Source organism: Numida meleagris, chromosome 1, assembly GCF_002078875.1.
Source record: "Numida meleagris isolate 19003 breed g44 Domestic line chromosome 1, NumMel1.0, whole genome shotgun sequence".
In the NCBI taxonomy this organism is placed as follows: domain Eukaryota; kingdom Metazoa; phylum Chordata; class Aves; order Galliformes; family Numididae; genus Numida; species Numida meleagris.
The window spans coordinates 14,256,461-14,282,055 of record NC_034409.1 but is presented as its reverse complement, the minus strand read 5'-3'; the positions used below and the strand labels follow the sequence as shown (position 1 = coordinate 14,282,055).

At 41.9% G+C, this 25,595-nt stretch overlaps 1 protein-coding gene across 1 annotated transcript in view; it reads right to left on the bottom strand.

Annotated features, from left to right (window-relative positions):
* Positions 1-20,645, bottom strand: part of PRKAR2B (protein kinase cAMP-dependent type II regulatory subunit beta) — a 94,496-nt gene extending 73,851 nt beyond the window's left edge. The window contains exon 1 of the mRNA XM_021384585.1: positions 20,311-20,645. Coding sequence (XP_021240260.1) covers positions 20,311-20,617 — 307 coding nt within the window. The 5' untranslated portion in view covers positions 20,618-20,645. The remainder of the gene's footprint in view (positions 1-20,310) is intronic.

Genomic DNA, 25,595 nt, shown 5'->3' with positions numbered 1-25,595 from the left:
GCAAATCGACATTTATGTCATCAGCACCTCACGGGACATGAATTACTCACACCTGTCTTCAAATCAATACTTCTGCCAAGCCGCAAGCTAGACAGCCCAAGATTTTGCATAAGTGACCCATTCTTCTGAATTCTTAAGTATCTAACAGCTTCCCTCAGCTATTACACAACTGTGCTTTTGGAACTCCATTTCATAAAATTTCAGCCTACTTTTTTTTTTTTTAATCTGTTGACAATACCTGCAAGTTACGTTTATTACAAAGGAATGAAGTTGCAACCTTGTTGCTGGCAGTGGGTTGGGGGATGTCGTGGCTGTCAGTATTCTTTTCTGAGGGAGTACATTTTTGTGTGAGTTTATAATTATCTCATCTATTTTATAAGGTTTAACAACTATGAACATAACTGATTTCTCCCCATACACATTTATACCAACTGTGTTTAATCCAATACCTCAAACTTTTGAGTCTCTGGTTTTCCCACTATTAATCATGTTTTTGTCACTTTGCCACTAGATTATTACAACAAATACAGCATGGGCAAATGCCATTAAAACTTTCTGAAGTTAAGATTTTACATAAAGTCAGCCTGCATGGCAGAAAACCCCACTACAAAGTACCTTGATTAAAAACATATATGAATATGTATAATCTGCAACCTGCATCACCTGCTTTTTCATTTACTGGTGAAATTTAAGATTTTAGATTTCATGTTTGAGAACATTTCATACTTAGAGGGAATCTCTCTTGCATTCATAATATTCATTCACAGCTGGCCAGAATTAAAACATATAACTTTGTTAGTTTTCAGAGCATAAGGCAAAGCACTTTTCTTGTTTGTTACTCAGCACTATAAAAGTGGTGGATGGAAAGGCTAGACACAAGCCAGTGGTGTCGAGAGGAGGCCATGAAGATGCTCAGAGGGCTGGAGCACCTCTCTTATGGAGGAAGGCTGAGGGAACCACGCTTGTTCAGCCTCGTGAAGAGAAGACCTCATTGTGACCTTCTGGCACTTAAAGGGAGTTTATAAACACAAGAGAGACCAACTTTTTACACTGCCTGATAGTGATAGGACAAGGGGGAATGGCTTTAAACTAAAAAAGGGGAGATTTGGGTTAGATATTAGGAGGAAATTATTTACCCAGAGGGTAGTGAGCTACTGGAACAGGCTACAGATGCCCCATCCCTGGAGGTGTTCAAGGCCGGGTTGGATAGAACCCTGGGCAGCCTGAGCCGGGGGTGTCAGCCAGCCCATGGCAAGGATTGGGGCTGGTGGGCTTTAAGGTCCCTTCCAAACCAAAGGATTCTGCAGTTCTATGACACTATTAAAAGGAAAAAAGAAAGAAAGAAAAGAAAAGCCTAAACTCCAAATGTTATTGCCTGAATATTTTGAGGAGAAGAATGGCATTGAGGCTGTTTCAGAAAACGTATCTATATACACACATTTCTGTATCTCTCACTAAGCATCTAAACAACAACAACAAAAAAGTAATGAACAAAGAAGACAAGCCTTCCAGTTGTTCTGTCCTCATTCCAACCACACAAATGCCAGCTCCACAGAAGTTTGCTGATGATAACGACAGCAGGATGGTGCTTTTTCACTTCAGCACACTGCTGAAACACCCATCCCAGCTCATGGGCAGAGCACACTGCCTGTCTCCTCTTCAGACAGCTCGTTGGTTTTACTGCCTCCAAACAACACCCTCCCATTGCCAGACAAACTGGTTGTTGTCTGGCAGCCAGCAAAAATGTGTAGTGAAAGAACATGGAGAAATCCCAGTGTCCTCCAAGCAGCTAGGTCCACGTCCACCAGGGTGCCTCAACAACACCTCACCCAGGCACAGGTCCCACAGACCAGTATTTCCCAGATCGGTTTTGTTGGTGTTTCTTTTCTGTTTTTGTAAATCCTTGTACTCCTAGGGCATAGACCTGGATAACACCAACAATATAAAAGCCAGGCTAACAAACTAAGATGTCGAGATTTTAGAGGCTGAGCCAAAGATTGAATGGGAAGAAGAAAAAAAATTGTTCATATATGTGCAAAGCTAGATTTCTGCAAGCAGCGATATGGGATTATGCTGAAGCATAACCACCCTTCGCTGCACTCATTTCCACACAAACCTCACACACCCATGCAATGTTTGCAAGAGTGAGTGCAGACATGCAAGATAACATGCAAACAAGGTGGGACACAGACTCAGCTCTAATAAGAGTCACCCACCTCCCTGTCATCCAAAATCAGCACCCACATCCACAAGACTACTGATGATGCGCTATCAAGACCTCAGGCATGGTTCGGATTGACTCTGAATAGTCAAGAAAAGGGTTAAAGAAAGTCACCAAAGAATTGGTAATGGGATATCTAAGTGACACCACGAACTTCCATGGGTTTAATGTTGAACCAGATGCACGCTGGCCTGTTGACATGGTACCTTCAATTCAGGTGCATCATGACATCATGAAACCTGCAAGCCAACAGGAAGACAGTATGCAATGGCAAAAGCGCATCAACAAGCTACCATGAGCTGCAATAAAGCAAATTATTGTCCTTTCTATTGATAAAGACTCACCCAAGGGAACACCACATATTGACGTCATCCTAATAGCATTGCCTAAAAAGCTTCAGAAGTTTATGTAAGCAAAGTCCATTAGATAATGTATTTCCATCACCCAGAAGCATATGGAATAAGGACCTTACAACTGTCTTCTCCCAAACTGCAGAGAAGGCCATCATTTCCCCTGACCTGAAGGGGTAAAGAGTGGAAACCAAGGATGACCACTTTCAAGGTGACCAGGGCAGCACTATGTCCTTGTAGTCAGTGGCTAATGTCAGCTACCTATTGAATAAACATAGGGCAAGTATAACAAGGATCCCGTGTCCATGATCAACACTCTCCTGATGCTTAGATTCGGCGTAACACCTCTTTTTTAAAGGTCCTTTTTCCAAGGCCTGCAATTGGGAACACAGAAGATCCACAGAACACTCCAGGGTTATAGCCCAGAATAAACATAACACATACAGAGAATGCGTAGAGAGCTCAGCTGCCTAACTTGGGATGGAGATTTTGTGTCCTGAAGTAAAATTTAGGCATATTGATACCAAACTCTGTCACTGGAAGCTCTTTATAAATCCATTCTCAAGATGCCTCTTACTCTCAAGTCAGTACCTGTGGTTTGATGATGGAGACTTTGAAAACAAGTAACTCATTTCTCTAGAGAACAGCGAGGCCAAAGAGATCCTGCAGTGTGAACAGACCTTATGGACATGTACATAGATTACATCACAGAATCATAGAATTGTAGGGGTTGGAAGGGACCTCTAGAGATCATCGAGTCCAGCCCCCAAATGTCTCTGCTGTCCCAAACCAACAGACTTGTGAAAAAGAGGAGTGGTGTGCCAAAGGAAGTTCCAGATACCAGCTTACCTCAGCGCTTTCTGTTGTGTTTGTGTGAAACAGGGATTATTGGTAGCAGCTGACCAATGCCTGCAGGCAGGGGGCTGTTCAAAGTACAAGTATCTACTGCCATTTGTTTTCTTCTAACACTGCAGTACCAGCAAAAGCATTCTATGAGACAACTTAAAACTTTAAATCCCACTATGCCTTACTGCTGCATTACTTTGGGATAACATTCAGAAATTTCTAGTAATGGCCAGTAACGGATTTTTCAGTTCTATTCCATTTTGTTCAATAGTTCAGGCAATGTTTGAAAAGTTGCATCTGCCATAAGCAAACTTCAGCACCACAACCACTTCTGCTCCCATTTCATTCTGCTCCTGGCTAGCAAAGCTTGAGAACATTGCCTCAACTGCCTTCTATAACTATCTGTGAGATTCCTGTGTAGCGCCAACTTTCCATGACTCCTGATAACAGTGCTCTGCAGCCAGCCACAGGCCAATTAGTCATTGGGCAAGGAAATAACACGTGGCATGAAATAGCAGTCTGCTACCAGTGGTCCAAGAAATAACCTACTGTGCTCCCCGTTTGTGTAGCAAAATTCCAATTGCTAATGACATAATTGCCTGAGAAACTAATATAACCAATTTAAAGGAAATGTATGCGGTCATAACCCAAAGATTCCAACCCTCTCGTCCCACCCAAAAAGTCAACACACACTTCTTCACATTGTCTGTTTACAGCTACCCACTTGGGCTGAGAATCAGGTAGTAAACAGGGAAATACACAGAAACAGGAAAAGCAACAGATGCAACTGGCTATCTGGAGCCTTGCTCCGACTTAAGTCATCAAAGTGAAAAATGACTCTGCTTTGGGGACGTGACAGAAACTCTTCACGCTGGTGAAGTTCTTCTTGTTCTGTCAGTGTCCTCCCCAACCTCCACTGCCCTTTGAATAAATGTTTACAGTGGGTAAATAGCAAAAGGCAAGACTCTGCATTGAAAAGGGAGAAACAGAAACTGAGGGATGGGTTCGCTTGACTGGTTACACATCAGATCAGCAACACACACCTCTGGAAAAAAACAAAAACCAAAAAGTATCCCCAAGGCTGTGCTATGCTCCAGGGCAAGCACTGGCAGCTCTTCGCTTGAATCCAAGCCAAAGTGCATGCAAGCATGCCAAAAAGCAGGTAAGAAGCCTGACTCTGACCTAGTGATCCAAGTACTCCAGTACCCATGAAGAAGAAAGGCCAGAGCTTCAGTTTCAGCTTACTGGAATAAGTATGTTTTACCCTGAACATGGAAGGGGGGGGGGGGGGGGGATAGGGGCAGAATAAAAATTCTATAAATTATTTTTAACTAACATTTCTTTTTTGCTCAACAATTTTTTTTTAATTTTTTTTTTTAATGTGGACTGCTTCATAAAGTTTCTGACTTGGATACAGCACTCCAGCTGGGGCCTCTCAAGGGCTGAATATGAGGAGTACTACTGCTACTTTTTCTTTTTAAAATTATTTTGGAAGGAAGAAATAGAACAAAAATTAAAATTGAATTATTAAAACAAAAACAAGATCAACTTAAGAAAAAACAAAACAACCAAAACTAAACAGACACGAGACAAATTTATTCACTCTTTCTATATTAAATATCTATATATATTAAAGGTCTAAAAGTGACTTGAATGTTAAGATCAACAAGAAGAACATACTGTTTAATGTAGTATTCTGTAACAGTTATATGGCAGAAATAACCAGAAATTGTCTCTTGTATAGAGAATTGGGTAAACAACCACGTGCTTGTTTGCTCCAGCTGAGAATGGACTGCTGGGGTGTAGCTGCCTGAGGCCATTTCCTGCACTTCCCAGCCCCACAACAGCACAAGCAACACAACCCTTCTGGGCCAGCTGCTGGCCCAGCAAGAATTCTGTTAATTTGGGAACATTCTCTCCAGTAGACAACAATATCATAGCTTCTAGCACTCTTATTGGGACTTTCCTATGATAAAATCTGGAAAACTGCAAGCTGGCCCAGATGTAATCTATGTAAGACACTGGCAAAATTTACTATAGCTTCTCATTGTCTTGTTACTGCTTTTATAGACAATCTTTGTAGCTTAAACATGGTGTGGAACTATTTTTCAATACTTGAGTATTTTAAAGAGTCTTAAGTTTTTATCCTGACTGCTTGAAATTTGTCTTGTGACTGGGGGGTGTGTTGGCGAAGAAGCTTAGAAAAAGACTTTAACAAAGGTAAAGGGAATGAAAAGGCAGATTTTTTTTTTTTTTTTAAATATGAGGATATCCACTATCTTAATGTCATACAGGCTTCTTATATTTGCAGGAATTATTCTGGTATTCCAGTGCAATCTACTCAAAGGTACACAGCAAGACTGTTACACAGATTTAACACAATTTCTCCCTTCTCTCAGAGCCCTACTTTTATCTGTTGGACCACTCTTCTTCCTCATAGGATGGTTATCTATGGATGAAATTAGAAAAGACCAAACCTTACCCTTCAGACCAAATTAGTTTGTCTTGTGGATTTAATCTGGACCCACAGAGGAATTAAACACATATTCACTCTGAAAGCAGTATCTCCTATTTATTTCTATGGAAACTGTAACAGGTACAAAGAGAACAATAACACTGTTTGATAGAGCAAATTCTCAGCCACAAAGCACTATTTTTCAACAGTCATCACTATTAGCTACTCACTATCACCAGTGATGAGCAAGAGCCTGCATGCCACACTCATAAGAAACTGCACCAGCAGAGGTGAGAGCTGTGCGTGACCATTCAGAACATAACTTGTCTTTCAAGTCACTGTTGCCACTGCTGAAACACAACATCTACTGCCTCACTGTACACACATCCACTGGTTGGTCTCCATAAATGTTCAGCAAGCGTCTGTGAATGTCAAAGGGCGCCATTTTTTCTGCATGGAGGAATTCAATTCCACACCTTTGCTTCATACACACTTCCATGTCAGACATTATTCTGTCAGACTGCCCCTCTGCTGCCGTCTGTCACATGGCAACAAAATGTAATGGAGTACTGGCAGGAAGGTTCAGCCTCTATTGCTACCACACCAACATCTGCTTCTGATGTTGGAGACAAACATCATTTTAAAAGAGACATAACTTTTGGAGCAGGCTTAATAAAATTCTGATGCATATTCTCAAAGTACCTCTTATGATTGGTGAAATATGGGAAACGTTACTCTCAGTTACTATACTGTGTCATATAAACACATTTTTAAATGTCACAACCTAAGAGCTTCATCAGGTTGGTCTGTAAAAACAGACATATATGCATTTTCTACAGTATGTGGTTTCATAAGTCCTGCACGTGTTTCTGTGTTAAAAACTTAAAAATTTCTGGAAGTATTATAGACAGAAGCTATCTAAATTTACAGACTGGTCAATAATTCTGATTAATACATCTATTCCACAGTTCCAGAGCCAAATTCTCATTTTTGATATTAAATGAAAATGTTACTTGGAAATCAAATGATTTCCATAAAATACAGAGGAGCTGACCACTAGAAATGCCATATATATTATTTTAAAAATTGAAACAACTCGTTATCAAAAATAATTTTTTCAATCTGAAAATTATGATTAAACATGCTTCCTTTTGATACATTCATAAAAAAGGGACAGCTTTATCTCCACCACTGAGTTTCAGCTCAGTGCTACCTGGAATTAGCAGGAGTTTTCAATTACAAACTGGAAGACTTCAGCTTACTTTCCACTTCTTAAAGTACAATCCATTCTACGCATTCAATTCCCCAATACATAAACACAGAAATCGACATCAAATATAAACTACACTCAAAGAAACTATCTTTATGAAACATCACTACTGTGGAATCTGTAATATACAGCTTCTGTAAGAAAAAGGAGGAGGTAAATTTTAAAGATTTAAAAAAAAATGTAATAAAACAAAACAACCTCTAGGACAGACTAAAGCCAAATTCATTCCTTCATCTAAAAAAAAAAAAAAAAAGTAATTCTACAGCTCTATAAACTATTTTGTCCTGGAATGCAGAACACAAGTTAAACAATGTCTGTTCCTAGCCAGAAATAAATATAAAGTAGAGTTTCCGGCATGAATGCGTAAATCTTCTTGGCTCTGCATTTACATTTTCAAAACAGCGCTTTTGTTTACATTCTGACCTTTGTATCTTTTCCAAATTAAAGCAAAACAAAATCACAAAGAAATACTTTTATTCAGCAATAACCAGACTGAGCAAAGGTTATAGTAACATGTAAAAGCTATAAGTGTAATAGCAATCAAGTTTCTACTCTGTTTAGGAAGAAAGAGTGCCCTTCCACAAAAAACAACATGTCCATTTTAAATTAGTTTCAGCACAAACCATTTAAACACTAGAAACAAGCAAATGTAATTTCATTTTGCAAATGACAGACCAATTGTTAAAATAAAACAATTAATAAGGGCTACTGCAGAAACTGCTGTTATTAATCAGTGTCAGTAATAACTACCCAATTTCAAGGAAACTGCTTCCTGCTTGATTTCTTCAGCCATGGTTCAAGGAAAGGTTTACACTATGATACTATTCACTTGCTTGTTCCTGTTATCTTCTGAACAAGCTGGACAATTTCAACTAAATTTAACACTGACAAAAGTCCCAAAGAAAAGAAGTTCTTACCAATTTGTGAATGCTAACAGTTGCCACTAAAATACTGGACAACATGAAAGAAAGACCACAAATTCAGCACTGGTCAGCCTCATTTGGCATGTCAGCCAGCTAATCAGTACCAGACATCTCTGAACGGCAGCATGGGATGGCTCTGAGCCAGGTATTAAGGTGCTGTCCTGAACAGCACACTATAAGTTACCTCTAGTCAGGTGTTTCCTAAATAAACCTAAATGTTGCAAGGTTATGTACACACGGTCCATCCCACTGTGTTTGGCCATTGGGGGCTTATGAGGAGCATCTGAGGGAACTAGGATTGTTCAGTATGCAGAAGAGGAGGCTCAGGGGAGACCTCATTGCTCTCTACAACTACCCGGAAAGAGGTTGTGGCAAAGTGGGTGTTGGCCTCTTCTCCCAGGTGAGAGCAATGGGACAAGAGGTGATGGCCTTATATTACACCAGGGAGGTTCAGGTTGGATATTAGGAAAAACATCTCCAAAAAAAGTGGTGATGTATTGGAAGAGGCTGCCCAGGGAGGTGATGGAGTCGCTATCACCGGAGGTCTTAAAAAAAATGTGTAGATGTGGTACTTAGGGACATGGTTAGCAGGCAATATTGGTGGTAGGTGAACAGTTGGACTAGATGATCTTAGAGGTCTTTTCCAACCTTGGTGATTCTATGACTATGATTCAATGACATGGATGTCATACACCAGCTTGCTCTTTCAGGCCATAAAATATATATATATATATATATTTCCCTTTACATAACTCAACTGAACATGCTTTACATGATGATTTAAAGAAACAACAGTTATGTTCCATTTTGTATGGTTAGTGTCCTGTAGCCAGACTTACTATTTCTGAACAAGCAGCTGTGTATCATCTTCAGCAAATAAAACAACAAAATTTTAAAAATGAAAATTCCAGGAAAGAGGAGTTTGCAATAAATGCTGAAGTTGAGATATCAGATGGTAAAGTATTGATTTCCACCACACCCACAAATGGAAATTCCTTTCTCAGAAGTAAAACACAGCTTAGAAAGCACAGAAAAATCCAGGCAAGTGAGAAGAAGTGAACGAAACCAATTTTGTTTCCTCACTGCCCAATTCCCCGCTCTAGCAGCAGGGATGGGCGCTCGTGGGCTTCCAGCACCCCCCGGGTGGACAGCTCCAGGCCTCCATCCAAGGAGAACACGGGGCCTCCCCAAAAAGGGCCTTGGTGCTGTCATCTCCCAGCTGAAGGAAGAGTGAATAGCCCACTGCGTTAGGGAGAAGCTCCACCAGACTCCTTAGCCCATAGGACTGAAAGACATTTCTCCTCATAGTTCATTTGTATGCTTTGCATACAATTCCTTATGTCAAGGATTCACACTCTATGGTGGTAGAACTCTTCCAGAATCAGAAGTAAAAACATTTTTCTAATGTAAAAAAAGTATGTTCCAGTAAGTAACCAATTAGGCACACCATGTACAATGAGCTGGATACAAGAGAACTTGCCTATTAGAAAAGGCCTGTACATTGACCTTAGCTCAACTTACTCCTAGATTGTCCTCTGTTATCTGGTGACACATCTGTAAGGACAGTGAGCGTCAGAACCGCAAATCTCACCCTGCTTCCTTTGGACTGAGAAATGTGATCACACACATCTCTGTGATTTATCTTCCATTACTGTCAAGGAAAACTGCAAATCAGCCTTTATTTCAAAGCAAGGAAAACTGATGTTGGCCACTAATTCAGTTTCAGTTTAAAAAGCAGCTCAAGTAATCTTATTTTCCATACTGCAAAAAGCAAAAGAAGGAAAACAATACTTGATACACTCCAACAGCAAGAAAAGGTGAAAAACAGAAGTGTAACTGTATTTTACTATCTCTCACTAGAGTTTGTTTCTTTTTCTCTCTCCTCCCATTTAGTTCACCAGAAGGTTCCTTTAGCAAAAAAAGCATGGCTGAGACAGATGAAGCAGGTTGCAGCCCAGTTTTATTCTTATGCTTCCCATAACCTCATCGGAAAAAAAATCTGTGGTAGAAATAGATCAATGGCATCCAATTTTGGCATTAGCATGAATATAAGTCTTTCTAGCAGTAGTTCATGTTAAAGGACTTCCCTCTAGAGGCTGTGACACAGTCCAAAAACTACCCAAGAACACAGTCGCAGAAGAGGACAACCTGCTTGCATGGAAAAATATTCCTTTCTCTCAGAAGCTCAAACTGTTCATTGATTGAAATTTCCCAAGATCCTGAGAATTCCCAGTCTCTGTGTACATCCCAACGGCTGCACTTTTGTCAAATGCAATGATTTGAACAATGGAGCCAGAGAAAGCATGAAATGGTTTTCTTTCAGTTCTTAACTTTTTGAAACCATAACTTGAAATAATCACAGACAGGCCAGGTTCATATGCCAACATATTCCACACAGACAACAAAATAGTGCCCACTAAAAACAGCAGCTCCATTTTTTGTTATACGAAAGCAAAACCAGAAGAATAAATTTCTTCTTTTTTAAGATGGATAATGGAAGTGGATCTATGTCTACTCCCACCTCAGTAGGAGTAGCTCATTCCAGTCAAAGGACCAAATTGACAGATTAGCAAGGGAGACATGAAGATAAACACCGAAGATAAATTTCCCCGACAATTAAAATTCATAGTATACAAGAATAAATAGCCATCTATCTACTTTCAGAACAATTTTCTTATCCATGCACAAGCCAGTAAATAATATTTCCTGGAGATTGAAGCAACAGAAAGGTAAAAAGACATAAGTCTACATTTAAATTACCTCACAAATGCTTAAATAATGTAGTGGTAAAAGCTAGATCAGTGTTTCTAATGTTTTGAATACCTACTAAAAAACAATAGAGACAAATAGATTATCAGTTTAACAATGGCTTTTAGGAAAAGATGCCTGAATGTAACCCAGAGCTCAGAGGCATTGAATGAAATGGCTGTAAACAGAAAACGGTATGCATTAGAAGGGNAGGGGGCGGGGAGGAGGAAAAAAAATCCAGAACCTAAGTGAAAATGATCTCTATCCCTAAATAGTACTAAAGAGACACATGAAGAAGCAGATCAGTAAAGGTATCTGGATCCTAATCTCACAACTTCAACAGAAACTAGCAACAACAACAAAAAAAACAACTGTCCCTCTATTTTTTAAATAATGGCCTATTACTGAGAATCTACATTTTTTAAAACCTACTCATGATAAAAAAATGTTTTTAACAGAACAACAGAAGATAGGTTTGTATCACAGATATGTCTGTAGTAAACTTTGTATTTTTTTATGGCTATAAGTGTGATGAGTATCACAGTATTTTGGAAGAGAACAAGAAATCTCTGGACAATCCTAGCTCTGAATTTGACAATGTTTCTGTCATTATAGTTCTTCATCTCTGTTAATCCAGGAATAGGGGTTTAACGTTATTAGATTGCAGACATTCACGCACATTAATGTCAAAAATCTCAAGAAAAAATTATTGATCAATCCCCATTTCAAGTTACATTAGTCAGCACTTTTCACCAAAGGTGATTACTGCCATAACCACGGTATTCCTTACTCATCAATGAAAAAGCATTGTAGAGAGTGGATCTGAAAGGGAACAGGGTCAGTGGTGAAGGTAATGGGAAACAAATCAGGAGGACAAGATCACTGCAGTGACAATACGTACTGATCTGTGGGATTATCAAAAAAAGGCCACAATACTCTCACGGACAGCTCCAGCTGAAGTTAATCCATATGCAGCAACAGTTATAAATGCTTTATAATGCATTGCACTTGACTGTGCGTTTCACACTACCATTACAAACCCATCAGTAAAATCAGAATGGGAAAAATCACTAAACCTTGCAGCCTGCACTCTCACGTTAGCAGGTCTGAATGTTTACACTGACTTCCAGCTTGTATCCATCCTGATAGAGAAGGTTCTGTACATCTTTTATTTATAGTCTATATTGAGGATTTACAAGGAATGTTTTGTTTCCAGCATTGGGCAAGACTTCATTTCTTCCTGTCTGGTATGTATTACAGCAGACATGTCATGCTAAAAAATTATACTATCAAGAGACTACTAGTATTTATAATACCACATTTTACAGCTGCATCACAGGGATTCAGAAAGGGTCAATGCAGTTAAGAAGATCTTTATAAAAGCGGGATGGTCTCTGGAACAACTCTGAGCAGGAAAGATCATGTTACTTGTTTTCCTTTCAGAATCTATTTTATACCACAATTTTCTCATCTCTCCATTAAATAAATCTTCTCACATTTACCAGCTGACCCTTTTAGCTCAGCTTTGCAACAAACATTTTGGTCAAATAACTGGAACTGTATACCTAAGAAAGCTATTCTCATTAGCTTTTATGTCCTCAAGCTCTCAGCTTCAAATTCTTGCTCTGATTACCTTTTTTACATTAATATCATTAAGCAGAACAATTTAAGAGGCAAACATAAAAGCAAAAAACACTTTATGTTGTTAGGACCCGTTTTGTACCACTCTACCTTCCATCATCCTGAGTTCAGTACAATAAGGCAAGGCTGACTAAATTTAAATCTGGATTCTTGTATTGTTTCAGTCATTATCGCTTCCTCATTTTAGTTGAAGCCCATTAATCACTTTCCAAGCAGCAGTGCTAATAGAGTGCCTCATAAGACAAGGATGGAAGCTGTCTCATGGCTGCTGTTCAGCGCACTCCGCGGAGCTGTGCCTACAACCTGCAGTTTACCTCCCACCCACTTCAGACACTTCTGCCTGGCTACAACTGCCTTCATTTCAGACCTCCCACTTCTTTGTATGGCATGGTATCATTTTAAATGCTGAACTAAGCACCTGATAGACACTGAACATTTGATGAACATCATATTTTTGATGTGGCCCTGAAACTGTACATCTAGCTTACTCACATAGATCAATTTATATCTGGATTCATGTATTACACTCCCTAGTGACTGCGAACAGAAATTGTGTGAGTACTTCTATTTCTATCATGAAATGCATAAAAATTTGGAATAGAGCTCTAAGAATTTTAAAATAAAAAATAGAATTGACAAGCATGAAGCCTTTCTTTGAGGAAAAATGTAATAGCACTAGTCAAGGAAAGAGAGAACAAAGAACAGTTAAGGACAAATTTAATCTAGCTAAACATTTCATTCAGCACTATGACTGAAAACTGATCCATACAACAAAAACATATTCTATAAAGAAAATAATTAAAGTTTGTAATTACTGGTCAGGATCAAAATTGACAGCAAGAACTTGGCGTTCAGCTCCATTAAGTAAACAGGTTATCATTCCTATTCAGCAAGTAAAAGGGTTCCCTGAAAGGGAAGGGGCTGTCGGTATAAAATCTCTACACAAAGCTATCTGGAATCAACCATTCCATCATCGAATGTCAAAGAAAATAATTAAATGTATGTATTTCCCTTAGAATTATCCCAAGATCATAAGACCACTATCAAGTAATACCATAACCCACATTTATGATAGGAATACCTACTTATAGTTGTGCATACTTTTTTAACAAACACATTTTCCTGACATATATTAACTCATGCATACGTGGGTTTCATGGGTTTTATGCACCCATAACCATGTAACAACCTAAAATATAAAAAAGTCAGTGTGTTCATTATTTATAGTAAATAATACTTCCGTAGTAATAAATAAATAACATTCTTTCTTATAACTCACATATGTCAAGTCCTACTCTAGAAGCAGAGAGATCCCTTTCAAATGGATCTTATTCCACAACACTTTCTCCCTCCTTCATTCACCTTTCTATAATCACTCATCTTTCTAAAAGTACCAAATTTCTCTGCAATTGTATACAATCAAAGCTCCAATGAAAAGCTCAAACTTGCTGTGGGAATAGTTATTCCATGGCATAAATGCGATGCTGGATCAAGCCCTGGTCACCCTGATCAAGCTGTGCATGCCTCTGTTTATTGCAGGGGAGTTGGACTATATGACCTTTAAAGGTCCCTTCCATTCCTAAGGATTCTATGACAAACTAAAACTAATGGTCAATGTGTTTTAAATTTGCATTTTTTGCTTCTCAAGGACATGTGCATAAGGCAAATAGAATTACAACTGAAAATTCAGCACGTAAGTTTGGGATGTGTATATGAAGACAGCAGGGTTACATCTGATCTGTGTAAAGGGAAGAGGATGTTCCTTTGCTTGTTAATGCTCTCTTTTATCTTCTTCTCCTTACTTCACTTCCATGCCTCCTCCTTCCTCTTGCTTTTAGCTTTGCATTTTCCTTACTACACATTGATTCCTCTTTTGCCTGCATGTCCTGCCGTCCACCTTGCCTTCTTGTTTCTTTCATTACCATCCTGACAAATGAAATTTCCAAATCTAGAGGTCATATTTGATACAGGAAGAACAGAAATGGGGCAGCTGCCTGTACCTTGATTAATTTGTATTTTGTGACCTAAATGTGAGATTTCCAAACCATATGCTCCAGATTTACGGGAGCAGCTAAGGCTAAAGAGCCTGCAGAGATTTCACCATTTAAGGTAGATTTCCCTCAAACTGAGAGTTCTCCCTGGATAGTACCGGAGAACAGAATGCAATACTTATGCATAACAGACTGGGGATAAATCCTGAGATATATATGTATTAAATAAAGCTTTAACTTATTGACAGGTAGATGAAGCACCTGCCTATGCAGGTTATAAACATTAAGTCATTTCACTGTTTTTTTATAACTTTAACAGGAGAACGTTCATAGAATGGCATAGATTGGAGAGGACCTTAAAGGTCACCCAGCCCCAAACCCTGCCCACCCTCCAGCTCAGGCTGCCCAGAGCCCCATCCAACCTGGCCCTGAGCGCCTCCAGGGATGGGGCACCCACAGTTTCTCTGGGCAGCTGTGCCAGGGCCTCACTGCTCTCTGAGTAAAGAATTCCTTCCTAACATCTAACCCAAATCTTCCATCTTTTAGTTGTAAGCCATTCTTCCTTGTCAACATTCTAAAAATTGGCACTTTATTAGCGCCCACAGATACATGTTTATTCTCTTTACTTAAATAAAAAATAATCAATTTTTCCATTCATCCAAAAGCATACGGGGAGCAAAGCGTAAGGTCTCTTTGGGAAGCCAAACCAAAGTCCGTGACTGATACAAAGCTCCTGTAATATTCCTGAATAATCCAGTTTTCCTTTACAGCAGATATGATAGGTGCAAGAGACCGAGTGGTTGTGTATAGATGCAGCACTGACACTGTTTATACCTCATAGTGTAATCATTTCAAACTCACGCCAACAAAACTTTGTGTCTTTCCACACTTCCTGAATTAATACTGTTCTCTTTTTGAGAGGAGCAGTCAGCCAAAGTTGGCTTTAAGTTGTTTCCTTCAGAGAAAAAAAAGATGGAGATGAATTGAAACGTTGTTGGTATCGTTCATTTCTGTCCGTATGGTTTTTTTTTCGTGCTTCTCTTAAATGCACAGAGACAAATGTTAACAAAACAACAGCCAGTAAATACACCAGCACTCACACGCTTTTGTTTTGAGGAGAGACACAGAGGTACTTGAGTGGAGGCTGCTATCATTTCAACTAAATTCTTATTAAAAACATTTATTTTAAAAAGTTGCTATAACAAAAGCATGCTGTTAATCCGCAATTACATATATACACACAAACCAGGCAGAGCCATGTGTCCTACTACTAAACTGCTAAATGCTTCCCATTACAAGATCACATTTCCAGTTGCTTACAATTTTGTCAAATTAAGGTTTTGGACTGCAGTTCACACAGGCTAAAGAAAACACCTGGGTGAAATTAAGGGGGGGGAATATTAATATATATATATATATTTATTTTTTTTTTTAAAAAAAAAGGACTAAACTGCCAACTTGCTCAGGCTTGCTTTGTGAAATAACTATTGGCAGAAAGAAAATGTTTTAGTTTGCTCCTGTCAAAAATATCAGGAAGCGTTACTTCAAGCAGGTCTATCATTCTTCAGATTTAGGGCAAGGAATCAAAACTTTGTGCTTTTGTGACCCTGTGCACTGGGTCAGAGGAGCCAGCAGTCATATCCAGACTGCCATGGTCAGTGGAAACAGCAAGGCACCATCCATTGCAGCCCGCATTCTCTTCCTTCTTTCTTTTTTGGATGTTATCTGCACCCCAAATGCCTATTCTGAACATACACTGTGCTCTGAACCACACCAGAAACAACATGGAGACATCCAAGGAAGTACAACCTAAAATTTTGTCAAGGAGTATGCCAGCAGCTCCCATGCTCACACACCTTGGACAGAGACTCACCTGTAACTGCAAATGTATCTTTTCTAAATTGTGTCCTCAGTAAGGCTACTCCAGCTAGGCTCTGACTTTTCCTTACAGGAAAAGAAATAAGGCATTACTTGCATCACTGTATCACGCTGTAGGAGCGTAGAAAAGATTAAAACATCATTCCTGAAGTTGGCTGAGCAAGCTTAGAGAGCAACAGTTTCAGCCACCACCCACAGTAACTCAGATTTTAACTTGAAAATATACATTTTTAAGAAATTCACATCTTCCTATATGGCCCATGACTTCATAACATCCTACTACAACATACACATTTTTATATTGCCTACTTGCTCTTATTAGCCCCTTTCTCTGCTCTATCTACCTGTTACCATTGCAGATCAGACCTGGAGGAAGGTTACAAACTGTAAAACATTTTCAAGTTTTGTTTAATTTCAGGAAAAAAAAGGAGCAAGTGAGGTAAACAGCTCTGATGAAGTACCACGTACCACCACAAATTGGCACTGACATATGCGAAGTTTTCCTCAATGCTCTGGCTTCCACAATTTGCATATTATTTCAAAAATGTGTATAAACATGTATGTAGAACAATTCAAACTCAGTAATGAAACTAATAGAAAAGACAAGCCCCTAACGCAGATACTGTAAACTAGAAAACTTATGTTTTACTTAATCGGTGGTATCTTTGTATTATCAGTGGGTAAAGTTGAGAAGTACTGCTGCATTTTACAGCGTGAGCTTTCAGGGAAAGAACTCAGAGCCACCAACACACCAACAGAACGACACGGGGGAGGAGAGGGACAGCTGAAGTATTTTCCACTTAAAATATATTACTATCAGAGGAAAAGCCCCACAGTAAAACAAAAGGTAAACACAGGCTGACACCAAATGGAACACCCAACACAGCAGACTTATAATGTAAAGAACAGCAGTGTTACTACTAAAAGCATCGTTCTGCTAGTTTGTATTACAGCAAGACAAAATACTACATTTTAGATTTGAGCAACTATTTAACACAGCTGCTACAAATCAGATGCGTTATTACCCATCAAAACAAGGTACACGTCAACATGCAGGTCATCTGTAAGGGAGCAAGTATCTTACTCAATACCTTCAACTTTTGTATAGACACAGTACAATACCTTTCAATAAGCTCTTCAAACTTCCAAAAAGGTAGAAGATTTTGCTAAAAAGGGAGCTTGTTTTTATGTATGCAATGTGATTCAGTCCTACTCAATTTAAGTAACTGCTTTTAGCAGTAACACGAATTAGTTGTGTTCACTGACTGACCCTACTATATCCATGTAGGGCAACCTAACAGGAAAAAAAAGAAGATACTCGAAGACCCGAAAGTTATGCCCAAATCAAGCAGTGAGTTCAGAAAGGGATAATATGAATGTCCTGAACTTAAACAACAGCATTTCAGAAGTCACATTAACCCCAGGTGCCAATTCAGAACTACACCACCAATGCAACAAAGTTCTTTGCAAGGAGACTGCTTTTAAATCAGATCGCATCAAGTGGAGTGGGGAACTGATCTGACAGGCACAGAGGACCTGAATATGGTTGAATTTGTGGATCACGTATGACTCCTGAACCCGAGGACGGTATTTTTTTTTTTTTTTTTAAACAGATTATGCCTCAGCTTGTCATTTGTAAAATGCAATAATGCTTAAGTACCTTCCAAAATGCATTTCAAGGACAAAATTCATACTGACAGTGTTCAACTGCAGTGTTTGTAGGTATTTAGAAACAAGCATTGTGGAAGGGAGGAAAAAAAGAAAGAAAGAAGAGTTGGAGACAGCAGCAATTACAGCAAGCTCTCGACAACATCCTGTTTGAATTGGCAAATTAAAGAATACTGTCAACATGACATTTCAAGTACGCTGCCTCCACAAGAAAAGGTACAGCCACCAGGACTGAGTTCCTTGCTATTTTTTTAATTTCATATTTACTTAATAAACTTTTCAAACTTGTTTTCCTCTGCTGCATAAAAGCAGTATAGAAATAGGACAAATCAACTACACAGAATCAGTCTGATTATTCACGAAAGCAAAATAAATGCCAAAAAAGAAAATAAAGGTTGACCCCCTAACTTACATTCAAGAATTGCTTCTTACAGAAGCAGAAAGGAAAAGCATAAAAGAAGTATGCTTTTAAATTGCTATTTAAACCCTTAAACAATGATTTAAACACAAGGTTTCATGCCTCCAGTTATTAACAAAAGGCTGAATGGATGCATAGTTATGTCACCTTAGCAGCATATGTATTCAGAGCAGGCACAGAACTGGAATTTAAAATACACACTACTGCAGAATGTGCCTATACACAAGCACAAGATTAGTAATCGTTTATTATAACTTACTCATTTATTCACCTTCCAAGTAGTTTCACAAATATTTCAGGTTTTGTGACTTTTAATGGTCAATTACTCCAACTGGCAGGAATTTCAAGCCAGGAGAAAATTAAACATTCAGAATATATTAGGCTTAAAAAATATGATATTTTAAAGATTTTTTTTTCCAAATGCGGAAATCAATTAGCTAAACAAAGTCATTCTAGGATGTTCCTTAATGAGAAAATAAGATCACAAAAGAATGACTACCGGGAAAATCTTGATTGTGGGCATTCCCTGCACTTCGAAAGCCCCTTAAAGCACCCTGTAAACTTCTACATACGTTGCACATACAGGCCAATAAAGCCAGGCTCTATTTCTGCACTTCCAGGTCTCCATTCACCAATGAGTAAGTGTCACAGAACTCACATCTGAAAACTATGCCTGGTGTTAAAAAATTACAGTATTAATTTTATTCTTCCTCATTACCACCATTTCGTTTTCAAATACAGCACATTTCCAGAATTCTACCCATCTCACAGGCAACATAATCAGCATTAGAGTTCAAAATTACCATGTCAGTCTAAAAACTCTGTCTGACAGATTCAAACTCCCACTGAACACAAACAGTACAGCCGCACCGAACAGACAATAAGAATGCCACCTATCTCACGGTGCAGCACAAAGCATTTGGAAAACTTACCCAGTCCTTAAACCTCTACATTTTTTCCTGATGAAACACACGCGTTACTATAAAGACTGCACTGATGCTCATCTAGAAAGCAGCTGGCTTCGGCACTCCGCTAGGCAGAGCTACCTCCAGCACGACCTGGGCTGATCTGATAGGGCAGACTTCAGCCCTACACTGCCTCCAAGGCATCAAGCCCACAAGAAGGGTGTGCTGACCCCTCGGCGCAACCCTTCCACTGTCCTCGCTGCACAAAGGCCGCGTGCTGGGCAACCTTCAGACAGCCATGTCCTGGCCCTCATCTCACTCCATTGTGCCCATTGATGGTGTCTACCTGGGACCCATCCGCCACGCAAAGGCACACAGAGGTGTCACCCTCCAACGGAGGTGGGATGCTGCGTACGCTCCCGGCCACCCTCACAGCTCCATCAGCTCCGGAGGCCCTCCTGCGTGCAGAACTGACTTTTCAGAAGAAATCAGGTTTCAAATCGTGTTCTGCTTCAGGAAACATGCTAACTAAACGTATGAATGCAGCACCTCGCCCATCAGGGGTGCTTTCTGAGGTAACAACAGCATGCCACGGGACTAACGACAAAACGCCGATATTCTCTCCTAAAAGGGAACAGCACGGAACGCCCCTAGGAGGATGCTTTCATTGGGCGTACCACAGGCCTGTAATTAACGAACGGCCGCGGCAATGAGGGAACGACCGCCGCGCACCTGAACAAAGGGCACAGCCCCGCGGCCGAAGTTGGCCTCGGGAGGCGGCACCCCCGGCCCGGAGCGGGCACTGCCGGCCCCGCACCGCTGCGGTGCTGCCACTCCCGGCGGCGCTCCGCTCCGAGGACAATGCGCGCCTCCCGGCACCCGGCGCACGCCCTCTTCCCCCCGCCCCGCACCCGGCGGACCCCTCCCCGGGCCCGGCCGAGGTCCTACTCCGCCGCCGCCCTCCCCTCAGGGCCGGGCGGGGGCGGCGGCCCTCACCCGGGAACCGCTGCTCCTCTTCCTCGCCGCTCTCCGAGTCGGTCTGCATGGGCTCCTCGGCGAAGTTGACCCCGCGGGCGTCGGGGGGGGCCCGGCGCGGCGCTTGGCCCCGGTCATGGCCGGGTGCGGGGGTGCCCGCCCGGCGGCCGCTCGCCTCCTTCTCCTTCGCCGCCGCCGCCGCCTCCTCCTTGAGGCGCCCGAAGTACTGGAGGGCGAACTCCAGCAGGTCCGCGGGCTGGCTCCGCAGCACCTCCACCGTGAAGCCCTGCAGCAGCTCCGTCAGCCCCGCCGGGATGGAGATGCTCATGCCGGGGCCGGCCGGGGGGGGAGCAGGGGAAGGGGAGAGGCGGGGGCCGGGGGGTCCGCGGCCGGGGTCGAGGCGCGCCCGGCGGGTGCCCCTGGGCGGCGGGGAGGGGCGGGCGGCGCAGGTGGGAGCGGGCGGGGGGCGGATCCGCGCTGCCGCCCGCGGCTCGTGGCAGGCGGCGGCCGCAGCCTCTCTCTCCGCTTCGCCCCGCACCCGGCGCGGCGGCGGCAGCGGCAGCCCCGTCCGTGACTGAAACCTCCCCGCCCCCGCCGCCTCCTCCCCCCGCGCCGGGGGAACCTCGCACACATGTGACCCGGGAAACCATGACAACCTCCCGCCGGGGACTGCGGCCCGCAGCGCGCCCCCCCACCCCGCACTGCCGGGAGGAGCGGGCGGCAGGGTGCGGCGCTGCCCTCAGGCTCCGGGCCCCGCCGCGGGGTTCTGCCGTCCCCGCGGAGCCCTGCAGCCTTCGTCCCTGCGGTATTTCACTGCTCATTGCCGTTGTGCTTTTTTGTGGGCCGCAGACAACCATAAAGAGATCCCCGCATCGCTCGTATGCGTAGATACGCCATACATTTATAGTAACATCATTTGGGAAGCGCAGTGTCAGAAAATGCCTCCGGTCGGCTGATCGCCTCAAGGTCCGTGAATATCGCATCTAGAGAAAGAAACAGTGGGAAAAAACAAAAGTTCAGTTTCGGCATTGCCACCCAGCCCATGCTGCAGGGACCATCCGGTGCCATGAGCAGGTGCTGCTGTCGCTGCCACGTGCTCAGGGCTGCAGGCAGTGCCCACGGGCCCACTTTGTCACAGAGCTCTGCTGAATGCTCCTCAGAAAGTGAGATCCTGGGAAGGCATGAAAACCGGTTTGTAATCACCTCAGCATGTTGGGAGTATAGAATCACTGAATCATTAAGGTTGGAAAGACCATGACAGTCATGTAGTCCAACCGTCAGCCCATCCCCACCATGTTCACTACACCACGTCCCTCAGTGTCACATCCACATGGATCTTTGAACACCTCCAGGGACAGTGACTCTGCTACCTCCCTGGGAAGCGTGTGCCTCGCCACTCTCTGAGAATAAATTGTTCCTAATATCCAACCTGAACCTCCCCCGGTGCAGCTTGAAGCCATTTGCTCTTGTCCTATTGCTGTGACCTGGGAGCAGAAGCTGACCCCCACCTCACCACACCCTTCTTTCAGGCAGCTCTAGAGAGTGCTAAGGTCTTCCCTGACCCTACTCATCTCCAGACTGAACCATACCAGTTCCCTCAGCTGCTCCCCATCAGACCTGCGCTCCTTATCCTTCACGGCTTTGTTGCACTTCTCTGGACACACTCCACGGCCTCAATGTCCTTCTTGTGAGGGGCTCACAGCTGAACACAGAAATTTCTGCCAGCCCTGGGTTTGTCCCCCAAGTGAACCAATGGCCCAAAGGTCCAAGCTCAGGACCACTCTGCTGTTTGGAAATTGGTTTTACTGGACACTCACCATTACTTACCTCAGCTGCCCCGAAATATACTTCATAGGGACTCCAGGTGAGAAAAATGGTCAAAAATTGAGTTTATATCAGCAAGGGGTTGGTGAATTATGTGGCTTCAGCAAGTTACATGAGAAGAAAATGCAGCAATCCCTATGGTGCTTTTTTCATCCAAACCATGATCTCAAAGCTATTTTTAATTGGATTCACCTCCAAATGAAGCCAATGCTCCCTGTGGAAGCATTTTTTGAATTGAGCCTGGTTTACAAATTGGACCTCATGAACCTGGCAAACCAGTACAGTGAGTGATCCGTGTGGGGGGTGACACTGCTGCTCTACAGCAAGTGAAAGACATCTCTACCAACAGAGCTACAGAACACTGTTCAGCAGTGTCTTGGAGCTTACTTTCTCTCTGTGGGAAAAGCCCATAGCCAGCATGGAGCACTTTATTCAAAGTGAAATTCACAGCTATTTAGCACTGCCCAGCCTGATATCTGATCTCCATAATCACGCTAAGTCCTTGGAACAGGCCATGAGCACACTCTACGCTGCAGAAGGCTGCTCCTCCAGCAGGCTCTGGAAATGCTGCAGATTCTTGCAGGTAGCCAGGAGCCCTGGTTTCATCCAAGCCACAGTGCTAACATCACACCAGTGCTGCAGTTGCTGCTGAGAAATGGGAGCTGCCTGGGTCCATTTGTGAGTGCCAGCAGGAGGTGGGCAGAGCCTGGACAGGTGACCTAAATTAGGCTGGGGGTTATTCCATACCTATGTGATTGTAGGTAGTTGGCTCAGGGCTGACTGCTGCAGGATGGGATGGGATGGGATGGGATGGGATGGGATGGGATGGGATGGGATGGGATGGGATTGTCTTGTCTTGTCTTGTCTTGTCTTGTCTTGTCTTGTCTTGTCTTACGTTGCTGGTGGGCTGTTGGTCAGGAGGCAGTTAAATTATTTGTTGGGCATTGGTCAGCAAGTAATTGCACTGAGGAGGTTATATATATAGTTATCAACTCATTTTTTTGTTTCTATTTCCTTTTATCTATCTTAATAAATAGCTTTCATCTCAGCCTACTGGCATGTCTCAACCATATCTGCCTCTACAAAGTAGAGCCACAGTGCTATGTAGCCACATGCACTGCTGTGGCAAAGAATCATGTGCAGCAGAAGGGCTGACACCTGCATGTTATGGGCAGGTGTGTATCGTGGTCATTCTAAAAGGAGCTTTAACTGGAAGTGCCAAACTGTCTCATTTACAAGTCTAGGAGCTCAAAGCCCTCTTACAGTGTTGAGAGGGCTTTCCTGTTTGTGATCAGGTTGAGAGATGCCTGAACTCTTCGGAAACCAGGAACTGTTGACATTTGATCCAACTATCCACTTGATGCCTATGTTCTGTGGGAGTACAACATTCCATTTACTGGAGTCTTCAGGACTAAATTGTCATCTCTGAGGTTTTCCCCCAGCCAGACAAGGCTGTCTGTTAATCTAGGGATTTGTCGGCAGCACTGTCTTTCACCATGTAGTCAAGGACTTCTCAGGCTTGCTAGAGCATCCCATTCTCCCAGAAATCATTGGAGTGAAAGGAGATTCCTCCTCTGGGAACATCCTCAAGAGCCAGTCTTTCATGTTTGTAGGCAAAACTGGCATTGTTTGAATAAAAGGTTCCTAATTAGTTCCTAATTTAGCACTCTAAAGAATTACTCTAATTTTATATTTTCGAAACACTCTAAAATGTATGTGTCTAGGAAGGCAGCTTGAGATTTGCTGTATCTCAAAGAATGGCAGTGAACTTTGCAGTTCAAGTTGATGTCTTCTCTTTTCCTTTCCGTTCCAAGGAACTTGCCTTGACTTTAAATTGCTTTTAAATCCTTCTAAGGGGAACAGCTGTCCCAGCATGTGTTACAGTCTAGCAGAGTGAGCACTTAGGTAATGAAAGGATCAGTTCACACCTCTCTGATGACTTTTATTTGTTTGTACAAATTTTCATGTGTCATTCAGCAGTGAGCATCATCTTGACATGAAAGAAAATATACAACTTCAAAAATCTTTTTGCATTGAAAAAGGATTGTGGAGAGCACTACTTTGACAACTACCAAGAAAATTAAATAAGGACTCCTGCTATCTCCTTTCCTCCTTGCCAGTAGATGCCCTCTTCTTAGCACTGCTTACCAGCTTTGTATGCCAATCTGTCACTTCATCTGGTTTGAGGTGGTGGAAAAACTAGGAGAACATAGGTAGCAGCTGAAAAATAGCAAGTGCTGTGTCTCCTTCGTGACAGTTCTAGCCAGCATATTTTGGAAACAGGTTGGGACTGCTTCTGTCAGAGATCAGAGACAGATCATTTCTGAGCGCATAGAGGATACTGAACAGAGTGCAGAAGGGAGGACAGACTTTAAATGCTTATCTTAACCAAGGTGAATGAAGACAGTAAATTTAATAAACTTGAGCTAAATATGTCAGTCCAGCAGCCTTCTTCTTGCTAGCTTGCAGCCATTTGCCTGATAGGAACATCTTTCTCCAATTTTCCCAAAGATGTTCTCAACTCCCATCTTCTCATTAACCCTGGCTGAGCTCTGCAATGCAATGTATGCAGAGGGGCAGAAGTATGCTTTTCTCTAGAATGAAAAGTAAGCACACTACTGGAGTACAGGCTTTTAAAAGTCTACTTTGTCACCTTCTTGGAGGTAAGAGGGACTATTGTGACCAGCTGCACAGCTAGCCCTGAAATAAGAGACCCTGATCTCTTTATCCATAATAGTGTCTGTCCTACATGTGTAACCTAACAGCCCCCGGCAATGGAAAGAGTTTGTATTGTACTGCAGAAGACACAGGACAAAAACTGTCCCTAAAGCTATTGCAGCATATTAGGAGAAGACTGACATGTAGGAGTATTTCCTGTTTGTTTTTTTAAATTTTTGCTTTGTGCTGACTTAAATCTTTTGTCTTCTGAAATTGTAAATTCCGACACACTTTGCATTTGGCTTGATTAAATGCTGCTGCTGACAAGCAACTTGAAAATGACTTCATGTTTTATGTGTATTTCAAAATCTCTTCAGCTATATGCCTTTGCAGGCTCTTGATCTTGCAATAGCTGGTTTATACATTTTGAGCAACCACAGTGAGTAAGAATCACACATCAATTTCTGATCTTCTGAAATACCTTTAAAATGTCACATATATTAATTTTTTTTTCTTCTCAGTTTACAAGCCAGCTCGTGCTGTCTTGCTAGGCAAATCTTATTTACTGAATTCTACTGGTAACAGATTTCAGTGGTAGTCATTCAACCATAGATTCTTTCAGCAATAACAAAACATGCAGCTGTGCAGGTTCATAGTTTCCCTTTTTTTTTTTTTTGTTCTTCAGATTAGAATGATATATCACTATTATTATTGTGCCAAATCTTTTATCAGAACATAATCTGTTTATCAGAAGAATGTTCAGTTCTATAATCAACATAATAAACTACTGCCTGTAATTCAAGGATCAAATTTAAACGCATTCC